At 37.4% G+C, this 15,156-nt stretch overlaps 1 protein-coding gene across 2 annotated transcripts in view; it reads left to right on the plus strand.

The window, feature by feature from the left end:
• TPCN2 (two pore segment channel 2) overlaps positions 1-15,156 on the plus strand; it is a 51,330-nt gene that overhangs the window by 9,972 nt on the left and 26,202 nt on the right. Inside the window, exons 2-7 of one of the 2 annotated variants that reach the window (XM_039361433.1) lie at positions 6,310-6,371; positions 7,418-7,494; positions 7,976-8,153; positions 11,001-11,117; positions 12,686-12,792; positions 14,345-14,417. In XM_039361433.1, the coding sequence (XP_039217367.1) occupies positions 6,310-6,371; positions 7,418-7,494; positions 7,976-8,153; positions 11,001-11,117; positions 12,686-12,792; positions 14,345-14,417 (614 nt within the window). The remainder of the gene's footprint in view (positions 1-6,309; positions 6,372-7,417; positions 7,495-7,975; positions 8,154-11,000; positions 11,118-12,685; positions 12,793-14,344; positions 14,418-15,156) is intronic. The other variant, XM_039361434.1, reaches the window with a different exon arrangement.

Here is a 15,156-nt window from a genome sequence, read left to right on the forward strand (position 1 = left end):
GTGATATTTGTAAGTCATCCCAAGTATTTCTCTTCTTGATAAATCAAGTCTGGTCTTGCCTTATCCTTTTTTTCCTTTTGGGCTGGGCATAGTTTGCTTTCAGGAGATTACTTAACTATTAATTCATTTGTGTCTTCGAAATACAGAGTTTCCCAAACAACCAAGTAATTTACACAGCAAAAGTCATACAAGATTATTCAAACACAATACATCAGTTGCATAATAACATCAGCAAATCTAACCAGAAAAAGTAAACTAAAGCTGTCATCATTTGGTGCCATTAAACTTCTTTGGAATTCCAAGGACCTTAATGTATTATCTAAATGTTGAATATTGTTGTTGATGCTAACTAAATCTGCTGAGAAAGACTGGTCAGTGTGCAGTGCACATTTTCTTTTGCTCTCTTTTGCTCTCACTCGCTATAGTGATGCTTAAAAGTTTGAGAATCCATTTGAATTTTCAGTACTTCTGCATATATACTGTATATCTGTGTGGTCTGTTCTCCACACAAATCCTAAAACTAGATAAAGAGAATCCAATTAAGTATATGAGTAAAAAACATTATACTTGTTCATTTATTCATTGAAAAAAACAAATAAATGTGAAAGGCAAGAGGGTGTGATCCTATAGGATAATTGGTTCATTTGAATTGGAAATTAGAGTCAGATGTTTCAATCAGTGGGATTATAATCGGTTGTAAGTGTGGGATGTCCTGCCTTATTTAAAGAACAGAATTCTTAGTATTCATTATTAAAGCTCAATCTTCATAATGCAGGTATGTGGAAGCATGCCATGGCTTGAACAAGAGAGATTTTTTTGAGGATCTCTGAGGAACAGTTGTAGATGCTCACCTGGAAAAGATTGCAAAACTATTTCCAAAGAGTTTGGACTCCAACAGCCCACCGCCAGGCAGATTGTGTACAAATTCAACACTATTGTTACCCTCCCCAGGAGTGGTTGACACACCAAGAGCAAGACATGTAATACTCGGGGAGGTCTCAAAGAACTCCAAAATAACAACCTGCCTCCAGAAGTGGTGAATGCTCCAACACTGGAAGTTTTTAAGAAGAGACTGGACAGCCATTTGTCCGAAATGGTATAGGGTTTCCTGCCTGAGCAGGGGATTGGACTAGGTGACCTCCAAGGTCCCTTCCAACATTATTATTGTTATTATTATTAATAATAATAACATTAATATTATTAATATCACCATCATCATCATCATCATCTAAGGAACTAAAGGTTCTCTTGCATCAGCAAATGTCAGTGTTCATGAAACCACCATCAGGAAAACGCCAAATAATAATGGTATGCATGTTAAGGTTGCAAGGAGAAAACCAGGACTCTCTCTCTGTCTCTCAAAAAAAACTTGTACCCATCTACAGTTTGCAAAGTTTGCAGATGGATAAGCTAGAAGTTTATTGGAAGAATGTTTTGTAGGTGGCTGAGATCAGAATATGGCTTTTTGGTTTGGATGAAAAATCTGCATTCCAGCCTTAGAACCTTATCCTGTCTGTAAAAGATGATGGTGGCAATATTATGGCTTGGGTCCACATTGCTGCTTCTGGACCAGAATGGCTTGCCATCACTGAATTCTGAATTCATAGTTCACCTTTATTGGGATATTGTGAACTGGAGCTCAAGAGAAAGTGGGTCATGCAGCCAGACAACCATACTAAACACACAAGTCATACAACCGAAGAATGGCTAAAGTGGAAAAAAGTTAATGTTTGAAATGGCCAAGTTGAAATCTTCACCTTAATCCTTTAGAAATGACCAGCAGTTATAGGACATGTTTAATTGCAGTTATTGCTCCCAAAAGTGGTAGAGCACACCAGTTACTGAACTTAATTTTCACATAACTTTTGCTGTTCACAAATCTGTAGCTTTTGATCATTTTCCCCAGTAAATAAATGAACAAGTATGTTTTTTAGACTCACCTTGTTTGAATGGGCTCTCTTTAACTAGTTTAGGACTTGTGTGGATAACAATCCAAAAGTGTTGACAACATGGCTAGTCCTTTATCACCTAATCTGTCAGAAACTGCTGCTTTGCAGTCTCCTTATGAGGAACAGCTGTGGGGGCACTTGTGTGTGATTTTACGTCCTCTCCTTTTCTGGAGAGAAATCATGAGAGAGCGAGTCTACTTCCCAGCTCTTCATTTCTCTGTGGTTATCGGTTATCCATTTTTTGCAGAATTATCTTCAGTCCACCATTTCTTCCCTACCCTTTGCCTGCCTGCTCTTTTTGTTTTAAAAAGCTACAGACGGGCTAATGATCCATTTGATACAAGATTTTGGAACTATAAAGAATCCTTTAGTGTGTTTGTTTTGATTTTTTTTAAAAAAAATACAAGATAAGATTGTAGGTGCGCTTGAAGTTTTCTGAGTTTGGTTGGGGTTTTTTGCAGACGTTTCATTACCCAAACTAGATAACATCATCAGTGCTGGTAAGGAGTGGGGTTTGCTCTCAGTTTATATTCTAGTCATTTACCTGTTAGGGATGGTGGGGATGGTCTTAGAGGTTCTTTGGTTGGGCTGCTTAATGGGCTTGTTTGACAATTCCTTGACTGGGGTATTGTTTATTTGATTGTTTTTTTTTTATTATTGAAAATTTTTATTTTTTAAAACATACAATCATTTATAAAAATACAATAAAATTTTAAAATAGAGAACCCCCCCCTTACCCTCCCTCCCACCCCCACCCCCCCTCCCTTCACTTCCCAGAGCAGAATACAGGGTTAAGAAAAAAAAAGAAAAAGAAAATTATAATAATTAAAAAAAAGAAAAAAAAAAGAGAAAGAAAAAAAAATATCATAATTAACCTTTAACTCCATAACTTATAAAACAATTCTCTATAATATTTGATATTCATTCATAAAATAAATAAAACTTTTTAATTCCATATTTTTTCTGAATATAATCTATCCACCTTCCCCATACAGTAATATATCTTTCTTGTGTATGATCCTTTAAATAAGCAGAAATTTTTGCCATTTCTGCAAAACTAGATACTTTAAATATCCATTCTTCTAAAGTAGGCAAAGAATCTTTCTTCCAATATAGACCTACTAGTAACCTTGCTGCAGTTAATAAATTCAACATCAAAGTAGTTTCTTTTTCATTTAAGTCAACAAAAATACCAAGTAAAAATAGTTGAGGAGTAAACTTTATCTTCTTTCTAAAAATCTTTTGAATGTTCCACCAAATCATAATCCAAAAAGCCTTTACTTTTTTACAATTCCACCAAATATGAAAGTATGTCGCATCATTATTGCCACATCTCCAACATTTGGGCTGTATGTTGGAATACATACAAGATAATTTTTTAGGATCTAAATGCCATCTATAAAACATTTTATAAAAATTTTCTCTCAAATTTTGAGCTTGTGTAAATTTAACATTTCTTATCCAAATTATCTCCCATAAATCCAATGAGATCGGCTCCTGTATATTCTGAGCCCATTTAATCATACAATCTTTAACCAATTCTGTTTCCGAATCTAACTCTAATAAAACATTATATATTCTTTTTATATGAGCCGGACCTTGGTTTTTAATCTGAATAACCAATTGTCTATCTTCTAGTGTTATTCCCTCTTTCTTGTCTACAGTCCATCTATCCATTATTTGTAAATATTGAAACCATGACTGTAGAATATTTTGCTGCCTTAATACATCTAGGGATTTCAAATGCCAATTCGAACCAGAACAAATTAACAATTCTTTATATGAAATTTTATCAAAATTTGTCCCCTTAGAGGTTCCCTCAATTGCATGTCTGGGAATCCCCCAGATAGGTATTTTATAATTTAATCTATAATAATACTTCTTCCAAACACGAAGTAAGGCATTCCTCAAAATATGTGATTTAAAAGTCCGATCAACTTTCTTATTAAAAATTAAATATGCATGCCAACCATATATTAAATCCCAACCTTCCAAAAAAAGAATATCCATATTTGTTAAATTAAGCCAATCACTTAACCAAGTTAGGGCGGCTGCATCATAATATAATTTCAAATTGGGTGCCTTAAGTCCCCCTCTTTCTCGAGCATCCTGTAATATCTTAAATTTAACCCTTGGTTTCTTCCCGGCCCATATAAAATTATTGATACCCTTTTGCCATTCCTCCAAATTTGCCTCTTTTTTAAGAATAGGTATCATCTGAAACAAAAAAAGAAACTTTGGTAGAACATTCATTTTTACAGCTGAAATTCTCCCCAACAATGACAATTGCAATTTTTTCCAATCTATTAAATCCTTTTGGACTTTTGCCCATAGTGGTTCATAATTGTTCTTGTACAATTTTCCATTTGAAGCAGTTAGATATACTCCCAAGTATTTAACCTTTTTTACCATCTGAAAACCTGTGGCTTTAATCAAACTTTCCCTTTCTTTAACTGACATATTCTTAGATAATATCTTAGTCTTATAATTATTAACTTTAAAACCAGAAACATTCCCATACTGTGTTATAAGTTCTAATAAACCATCAATCGCCTGATTCGGCTGTTCCAAAATTAAAACCAAATCATCCGCAAATGCCCGCAATTTATACTCATTCTTCCTTATCTTTACACCCTTAACTAACTTCGATTCCCGAATCTGAATCAATAAAATTTCCAATGTTAAAACAAATAACAATGGGGATAATGGACATCCTTGTCTTGTCCCTTTTTGAATATTAAAATTCTCAGTCAATCCCCCATTTACAACAATTTGTGCAGATTGCTGCTGATATATAGCTTTAAGTGCATGTAAAAAATTATCCCCAAAATTCATTTTCTCTACCAAAGAAAATAAAAATTGCCAGTCCAATTGATCAAAAGCTTTTTCAGCGTCCAAAAAGATAAAAGCCACAGGAATCTGATTATTCTTATCCAAGTACTCAATTAAGTTAATAATTTGTCTAACATTATGTTTCATATATCTCCCTGTTATAAATCCTGCTTGATCACTATGAATCAAGTCTTTCATAACCTGCATTAATCTATTTGCCAAAATTTTTGTAAAGATCTTATAATCAACATTCAATAATGAAATTGGCCTATAATTCTTAGGCTCTGTAAGATCCTGATCTTCCTTCGGAATCAGTGATATAAAAGCTCTTTTCCAAGAAGGAGGAACTTGCATACCCAACAAAATACTATTAAAGAGTTCCTTTAGTGGCTCTATCATTTCTTCAGATAAAATCTTATAATACCTAGAAGTCAGTCCATCTGTTCCAGGAGACTTTCCAACCTTTAACTGCTTAATAGCTAAGCCAATTTCCTCCACAGTAATTAAACTATTCATCCCATTTTGTTGTTCCTCTGAAAGTCTAGGAAAATGTACTGATTGTAAATATTTATCTATATCCAAACCCCTTATATTATCACTTGAATATAATTTTGTGTAAAAGTCCAAAAAGCTTTTTTTAATCAAATCTTGCTGAAAAACCTCAGTACCTTTATATTTTACTTTCTCTATAATTCTAGCTTTCTGTTTCTTTCGTAACTGATAAGCCAACCACCTCCCGTTTATTTGATTGTTGATCTGATGTTAATCTTGGAGTTAATCTATGCTTATCTGGGTGCTGATTGCTGATTGCTGGTGGGCAGTTATTTTGGTCTTTTTGTTCCTTTTTGGCTTGTTGATTGTCTCTTTTGCATATTACATAGATATTGTTTATATCTATATGTCTATTGATGGCTATTGATGGCCTGGCACTCTGACAAATAAGTATATTTCTGCTCTTCCTTGTGTAATGGTTTGGCTGGGGAAAGTATAAGTCTGCTGCCTGATATATTAACAAACTCACAGCTCCCTGTGCGTATTATTTCAGTAACTCTTACCATATTTAGTGTGATTGTAATACTTATTGGAATTGGGGGCTGACTTCAAAAGAGAGAAATGCAGTGTACATGTGTGTGCGTGAAAGAGAAATGAAGTTTGCTTAAGATCGCAGAGGGTAGCATTTAAAATTGAAGTAAGATATGTCTCTGGCTTATGTATCGGCCCTCCTTTCCCCATAGCTTGAGAAATACATTGGAAAGATAAGATTTTTCTTATAGTTTTCAGAAAATTGTTGATATATGTCATAAAAGACTCATTTGTTAAGGTAACTTAAACAACAACCAATTTCTTTGTCTTGATGTCAGTCAGCAGAAGGGTGTGGAGATTCTCTTCCTCATTTTTTAAATTGTTCCTTGAAATAGCTTTGAATCATGAAGGCATGTTAGCTAATATGTTTGAACACTCCCAAATAAACAAAAGAATATACCACTCTATAACCATTTTATAACCATTGTGTTTTTGAATCTTACAGTCATTGATGACCCTGAACTCTACTTCAACCAAGCTGTAGTATTCATTGAAGATGCAATTCAGGTAAAAGTTTGGTCCAAGTGTACTGTTTTAATTAAAGGGCTGTTATTAGAAGCTCCAGTACTCTTCTTTCCTGCTGAATGTTGATTTATACTACAAAGTTTGTGATAATAAGTCAGATCATTCAGAATGTTTGTAAAAAAAAAAATATCATGTGGGGTTGCGTTTTCACATCTTTGAAGAATACAGGTAGTCCTTGACTTATGACCACAATTGGGAAGAGAATTTCTGTTGCTAAGCAAGGCAACAGAAGTTAAGTGAGTCACACTTGATTTTTCAACTTTATCACGGTTGTTCAGCAAATCACTGCAGTTGTTTAAGTGAATCTGGTTCCCCCCCATTGACTTTGCTTTCTGGGGCTGACTGGGAAGATCACAGATGGCAGTCATGTGACCCCAGGATGCTGTGTAGACATCGTAAACTCATGCCGGTTGGCAAGTACCTGAAGTTTGATCACGTGATTGTGAGGATGTTACTTACAACGGTCATAAATGGCATGGACCAATTGTAAGTCACTTTTTCCCGTGTTGTTGTAACTTTGAACAGTCACAAAACGAGAACTATCCGGAGTGATGGCATAGCTTCATGGCATAGCAGTGGTCATGACATTGCTAGTAGCAGTGGGTCTGTTATTAAATGGGCTTCCAATCAGTCAGTAGGACTTTCCCTGCCTTCAGGGGCTATTCAAAAAATGATATGAGAACATTGTGGCAGAGATGCCATTCGGCTGGCAGAAGGACCCTGTTTCGATACGAGATGGGCTGCGAATAGATTTAATAAATAAATGAAACTCATAGAAACTGGACTGTGGAAAATATTCTGTAAACATGTAAAAAAACCAAGCTCTATCTGAAATGAACTAAAATAAAACCAATTCATAATTGTATGTCTCATGTTTATAGAACATCTACTTTGACCCAAATTTGCCTAGTCATTAGTAGACGTTTCCTTGATGGTGTTATTATTTACCTATAAACTTTTAACTTCCATACTTGAAGAGCAAATCAAAAGAGATGCTTGAATCACCTCTCTGTCTTTCACCCCTTTAGTATCGCTCTATAAATCATCGTGTGGACTCTAACTCCTTGTGGCTTTATCGGTGGTATTATTCAGAAGTTTGCCAATGGTGAGAATTCCCCCCCCCCACGCTGCTCTGTTTCTTTGAGAAGGTCAACTGCTTTTTCTAATCCCACAAGTCCTTAACGGCTGCTTCCAATTTTCAGTATTTTAGTGTTTTGCTAATTGCTTCTCTTTCAAGGACTTTTTAAAAGATATGAGCAGCTTCTGTGAGGGCAGAGTGGAGCTGCAGGGTTTAGTGGTCCAAATGATAGGTTGAAACTATAGATTTCCTGATGCTTTCCCAGCAACCCTAGCTGGCATTTTCAGAGGCAAAGTGATCTGTTGCCCCAGGCAACTGAGCAAGGACTGGCTAGGCTCCTTTTCTTTATAAAACTTGGTGAGGCTTTTGCCAGCCGAATTATATTTCACCATCAAACAATGTTTCAGAAAACTCATATTCCTTTATCACTTTATGACATGGAATATTTTGGAAAATGAACTTTTGGCCTTCTTTCCCTCCCACATACGTGTTTTCTTTTCTCTTTAAGGATTTTGATTCTCACCATTACGCTAATCCTGGCTCTTGCTTTCATTGAAACTCCTTCTTCACTTACCGTCACATCAGATGTTCGATATCGCTCAGAAGCTTGGAAGCCTCCTTGTGGCCTGACTGAAAGCATTGAGCTGCTTTGCTTCCTTATCTTTATAGCAGATGTCTCTGTAAAGGTTAGTGAGCTCTGAGATACGTATCATCTCATCTTTTGGATAACTTTGCCTGATTTTTAACCTTTTTTAAGGGAAGGTTGATGAGAAGATAGCAAATGCTCAGTTTCAGAGCTTGCTGGAGGAAACTTTGAATGCCACTCGGACAGTATTGATCGAACTTGTAGATGACCTTTGGAGAACCCTTCTGGGTCTCTCAGCAGATTTCAATATCCTTCTGAGCCAAGTTTGGGGGAAAGGAGTGGGGAACAGTGTTTTTCACTTGTTCAGTGTTCTTTTTTCAACACTGGTTCCACTCGGTATTATTGGAAGGGGGGAGAGATGTAGCCCTAGGCCCTTTCTCTGTGAAGTGTTTCTCTCCTCACCCTATTTAATATCTACAAGGAACCACTGGGTAAGATATGCAGATGATTTATAATTATACATAAAATATAGTTATATGTCTCAACCTCTGGCTGGACAAAAAATGCTTTCAAGGTGCTTCCTCAGTTTCTGGAGATTGTGAGAGTCTGGATGGGGAAGTCTGTGACTCAGCTCTGGCATGGAATGTCTTTAGGTTTGGGGCTTCCTGGATCTGGAGATTTTCCACCTTTGGAATTTTTATGCAATTTGGGATCTTCTAGGACTCAGAGCTCCTGTTCAAAGAACAGATGGCAGCTGTGGCTAGTGGACTTTTGTACAAATCCATTTTGTATATGCCAGTTGTGCCTGTTCCTGGACCAGGAGGCTTTGTTCACAGTATTTCAGGCCTTGGTCATTTCCTGGTTTAATTACTGCAATGTATTCTACATGGCTGCTCTTGAAGAACACCCAGAAGCTTATGGTTTAGAATACAGTAGGGTCAGTGATGGGATTCAACTAGTTTGCACCACTTCAGCAGAACCGGTAGCTAATTTTTTGTTGCCCAGGCCCAGAATGGTCTTCTGGAAGTGACATCCACACAGAGAACTGGTTGTTCACATATTTGAATTCCACCACTGAGTAGGGTACATCGTTTAGAGTGCACTAAAGTCTGCTAGGTTTGCACTGTTGTTACACAAGGTGCACTGTTTCTAATTCAAGGTGTGCTGGTTATCACCTTTAAGCCGTGCACGGCACAGGATCAGGTTACCTCTCCCCAAGGTTTTCTGTCTGTCCCACCAGATCTGACAGAATGGGCATAATCTGGGTCCCCTGTATTAAAGTATGTTATCTGACGGGACCTAGGAGATGTAACTTCTCAGTCATAGCACCAGCCCTATGGAGCAGCCTTCCCCTCCCGAGTCCTGGAAAGGCCCGCTCTTTTGGCCTGTAGAAGACTGTGAAGATGTGATTCTTCCCCAAGTCAGGATCTTAGTTGAACCCAATATTGTTGTTGTTGTTAACTGCGAAATCGTGTCCGACCCATCGCGATCCCATGGACGACGTTCCTCCAGGTCTTCCTATCCTCTACCATCTTCTGGAGTCCATTTAAGTTTACACCTACTGCTTCAGTGACTCCATCCAAGCATGTCATTCTCTGTCGTCCCCTTCTTCTATTGCCCTCAATCTTTCCCAGCATTAGGCCCTTCTCCAGTGAGTCCTTCCTTCTCATTAGGTGGCCAAAGTATTTGAGTTTCAGCTTCAGGATCTGGCCTTCTAAAGAGCAGTCGGGATTGATCTCTTCTAGGACTGACCGGTTTGAACGCCTTGCAGTCCAAGGGACTCGCAGGAGTGAACCCAATATAGATGCAGCTATATTGACAGTTTATTATAATGCCTGAACTGTCCAGATATATATAGTTAAGAAAGGTTGTTCTATACATTATTTAGAAAAGCTAAATGAATCATATACCTTTAATGTATTTCAATGATAGTCCTTTGCAAAATATTTAATGTTGGCTGATGCTGAAAGATGGAGGCATCACAAATTGTGGTGTCTCCTTGGGCTGTTACAACCATAGTTTCTGCAGCTGAATAAACAATGACTGTATCCAGAAACAACCCACTCACCCATAATTACCTTTCTTCTGAAATACAAAAAAAGTAGTATAGCAGGATAGATTTGCCCCTTTTGGCCGTCCGTGGGACTTCTTGGTACCTACAAGGATGATTATGATGATATAGATATCCCTTTCTTTCTATGCAACTTACCAGGGTCCCAAAGTGTGGTTTTGAAGGGATTATTTTAATCTTGCAAATTAATTCTCCCAGATGCAATGGATTATTTGTTTTAAAATGTAAATTAGCAGCTTGAGGGCTGTGTTGATTGAGAATTGTCATCTTAAAGAAGTTTGGAAAAGACCACACTAAAAGTCTCTGTGCCTGTTTGCAGGTCCAAAACGGAACTCTCAGGAAAATTTGATTTTTGAAAGTTTAAATTAGAGGCACATTATTTAAAAACTCCGAGCCATTCGTGAGTCCCAAACCCTGGGTTTGATCCCCGGAACTGCTCTGAAAGATGCTGCAAAATTGTAATCTTTCTTGTAAGGAAAAGATACAAGGTTAAATAGGTTTAGGAAGAAACCATAACAATTGCAATTAATTTAAATGCGATCTTTACACTTAAATTAAATGTAGGCTTTGTCTCATCTTTTAAGCACTCCTTTTTTGGAGGATAGCCCATGGCATGTTGCTCAGAAGCCAAGTATAATGCTTGGTGGGAATGTAGGTGGCATGTTTCTGCCCAGAAATGTATTCCAATTAGATCAAAACATTCTGTCTTTAGGAACTGGGATTGGGAACATAGTCCCCAAAGCTACCACATGATCAGATCTTCCATTTTTCCTGATAGCTGGCTTAGCTGTTTTCCAAAATATAAGAAGAAAATTATTTGGATCCTTTTGCTTATGACAGTATCCTAACTGATATTCAAATATGTTGATTCACTAGAGCTACTTAATTGGATGGGAAGAATTTCGGAAAACCAAGTGGTTAATGGCCTACATCCTGGTCCTGCTCATCTCCCTGATAGACTGGAGCATTTCGCTGAGTACTTCCTGTCATGAAGTAAGGTTTATGCATTCTTGGATAAATGTCAGGGAGACTGGGAATCAATGGTTTCGGAGATGGCCCATGATCATTTTGATGTGAGATTGGGACAAATAAAACACTGATGCTGCTTGGTTGTACACCTGACATTGTCAGTATGTATTCTGTGTTTATATATGGAAAATGTAGAACTAGCATGGCTTTGATCTGAATTCTGTAATGTAATTGTGTATGATGATAACCGCAACAGAAACAGCAGTAATAAATATGATCCTTTTAATTTTGTCCTTCCATCAAGAAGCTTAGAATGATGTATGTGATTGTACCTTCCATAATTATTTTATCCTCCTAATGCCACTGCAAGGTAACTTTAGTTACTAATGACTGCCCAAGATCACCCAATGAAGTACATTATTGATTTTCCAGGCTGAAGTTTTAATTATTAAACCATACTGAAAGCACATGGATGGCTGAGCTTAGCTTCTTTCATAGAGTTATGGGGATAAAATGGATAAACAGTTTTGCGCTAATTCCCAGGCTAGCACCTGAAAAGATGAAGGGAAAGGTGCTGATTTTAAGCCATCAGTAAATGATAACATTTAGAGAAAAAGCAAGTAGAACCAAAATTTAGCAAAATTTTGCAATGTCAGATATCTCTTGTCAGTCTTATCAGTCATTCTTCTGGGTCATTGTTCTGATCATGGCATTCTGTTCTCTTCTTCCATGGCTTATGCTGTACCCTCACAGCAGTTGAATTTTTCCAGCATATTCTGGTATACCGGTGTCTAAGCTGTACCAGTATTTATAGGCTTGAGAGCTGCCTTAGCATGACGGCCACAGAAGATGCATATCCTATGGAAATTTGTTGCGGTAGTTCAAAAACTGTAAATGTATCTAGTAACTAATATGCTAATAACTTAGTTAAAACAGTTAACTTAACTTTAGTTAACAGTTAACTTTAACTTAGTTAAAACTAACTATTATGTATAGAACAATAGCTCCTTATTCAAAAGGCAGATTTTGTTTTTGGGCTTGTTCATCTGCTTTTTAAGATAATTTTATTTTTCAATATTTTTAGGATTTGGCAAGTCTTGATTTTGACTTGGGAAGGTCGCAAGTGAAAATTAATTCCATGAAGGGCTTTTCCCTAATTCTTACAATGCAATAGAGACATCTGGATGAGGCTTTGCCATTTGATTAATGGAGGATGATGCTTTTCTTTTGTCCACTTATTTGTTCATCAGATGACTGCATTGTGTGAGGGATCATAGGTTTTATTTGATTTTGTTAATAATAATAATAATAATAATAAAGTTGGGAGGGACCTTGGAGGTCATCTAGTCCAACCCCCTGCTCAGGCAGGAAACCCTATACCATTTTAGACAAATGCTGTCCAGTCTGTTCTTAAAAACTTCCAGTGTTGGAACATTCACAGCTTCTGGAGGCAGGTTGTTCCACTGATTAATTGTTCTAACTGTCAATTATTGCAGTTCTTGCAGCCATACATAATGATTATTGAGTTATTGGTGGAATTAATTAAAGATATTCTGCTTTTGTGGTCGTTTACCAAATGTTTTCTTTTTTAGAACCTGAGGATAAGACGTATCCTTCGGCCTTTCTTCCTTCTCCAGAATTCTTCAATGATGAAAAAAACACTAAAAAGCATCAAGAGGACACTGCCAGAAATTACAAGGTATGTAACAATGTATAATGCCTGCTAGAGATAAGCCAGATGATCCAGTGATCCCCCAAATGTTACACCTTCAAAATGCACATCATTAGCATTTGCTTATCTCTAATAAATACATTTTTTCACATGCTAACATTTGAGAAAGAAAACAGTAAAAATGTTTAAGTTGGAACCAGTGCATCCAGTTTTGGTCACCACAATGTAAAAAAGATGCTGAGACTCTAGAAAGAGTACAGAGAAGAGCAACAAAGATGATTAGGGGACTGGAGGTTAAAGCATATAAGGAATGACTGCTAGAATTGGGTATGTCTAGTTTAATGAAGAGAAGGATGAGGGGCACATGATAGCAGTGTTCCAATATCTCAGGGGCTGCCATAAAGCAGAGGGAGTCAAGCTATTTTCCAAGGTGCCTGAAGGCAGAACAAGAAGCAACGGATAGAAACTAATCAAGGAGAGAAGCAACCTAGAACTAAGGAGAAACTTCCTGGCAGTTAGAACAATTAACCAGTGGAACAACCTGCCTCCAGAAGTGGTGAATGCTCCAACACTGGAAGTTTTTAAGAAGAGACTGGACAGCCATTTGTCTGTAATGGTATAGGGTTTCCTGCCTGAGCAGGGGTTTGGACCGGATGACCTCCAAGGTCCCATTATTATTAATAATAATAATAATAATAATAATCATCGCACAGTCAGCCAGATGTTCAGACTGGATTTGGCATTTTGTCTACCTATTGAGTCGTTACCCAGGACCTGGGATAGGCAGATGTGGATGTTTGATGATATTACAAATATCGTCGCAGGATGGAAGCAGTTCCTAGTAAGGCCGCCTTTTGCAATTGACTAATAGCGAATTTGTCAATGCCAATGGTGTTCAAGTGGTGCTCCAGTTGTTTTGGGATTGCACCCAAGGCGCTGCTGCTTCTTCTTCTTCTTCTTCTTCTTCTTCTTCTTCTTCTTCTTCTTCTTCTTCTTCTTCTTCTTATTCTTCTTCTTCTTCTTCTTCTTCTTCTTCTTCTTCTTCTTCTTCTTCTTCTTCTTCTTCTTCTTCTTCTTCTTCTTCTTCTTCTTCTTCTTCTTCTTCTTCTTCTTCTTCTTCTTCTTCTTCTTCTTCTTCTTCTTCTTCTTCTTCTTCTTCTTCTTCTTCTTCTTCTTCTTCTTCTTCTTCTTCTTCTTCTTCTTCTTATTATTATTATTATTATTATTATTATTATTATTAAGAAGCTCCAAAGAACAGCAGTGATGACATTACCCTGTCCAGGAGTAGCTAACAGTAAGATTTCTGCAGCTGAGACTTTGGTGACAGAGGAGGACGTCTCTGCTCTCACAAGTGAAAAATTCTTCAATGCCATTTGAAGATGTCCATCAAAGTAGTGTCTCTCGTTTCTTAGTTTTAGATGCATTGGGCTTATTTTTCCTCATTTGACATATTTAACTCTGTAGGAACAATATTTTTTCTGGTTCACTGCTGAATGTTGTCTGTGGCATCTCTTTCTTTACATGTGGTCCTGTGTTGTGATAAAGGAATAATGTTGGCATTATATTTTCTCCCTAATAGTGTTATGCTGCTCTTAGCTGTTCATCTGTTTCTCTTTACCATGTTTGGCATGCTGCTGTTTGCTCGGACAAAAGTAAGTAACACATGTAATGAAATCTTGGTTCTTTGTCTAGGACAGTGATGGCAAACCTTTTAGAGACGCACTGCCCAAACTGCGATCAAAAACCCGCTTATTTATCACCAGGTGCCAGGTGGGCGTGGACGCACTGGTCATGGCAGACTGGGTGGGAGGGGCCAGGGTGGTGGGGGCCAGTCCCTCGCCATCTCCAGGGGGACGTTACGTGTGCCCACAGAGAGGGCTCTGAGTGCCGCCTCTGGCACGCGTGCCATAGGTTCGCCACCACTGGTCTAGGACAAAAGAGTTGTGTTTATATATAAAAAGATGTATATTTTTTTAAATAAACATTTTTTCCCCTGAAATGTAAATTCCCCCCATGTCATGTTTTAGGCATAAAATTACGATAAATCTGGGCAATTTTTTCCCTTGCTCATCATTTTACTTGATAATTATTCATACCATTGTCACATTGTCAGTAAAATTACAAGACATTATTCTTTCCTGCATCTGACATTCCCTGGTGGGGCAGAACTAAATTACTTCTGCATTTTCTATGAAGGACAATTTCATAGCTGAGATCTGTCAGCTTTTCCTTGTCATTCTCCTGAACTTTTTCTGAATTCTTTCTAGAAAGTTGTGGATCCCCTTTTGTAATTTTCATCTTTCCTGTCTCTGTTTTTGCTGTTCTGTTTTCCCCTTAATTTTTGCATTTGTTAAAGTTGCACGACAAGATTCCTCCATTGTCATAAAGAGC

Source organism: Crotalus tigris, unplaced genomic scaffold (genome assembly GCF_016545835.1).
Source record: "Crotalus tigris isolate CLP2741 ecotype Arizona unplaced genomic scaffold, ASM1654583v1 scf7180000019267.1258330, whole genome shotgun sequence".
Lineage (NCBI taxonomy): Eukaryota > Metazoa > Chordata > Lepidosauria > Squamata > Viperidae > Crotalus > Crotalus tigris.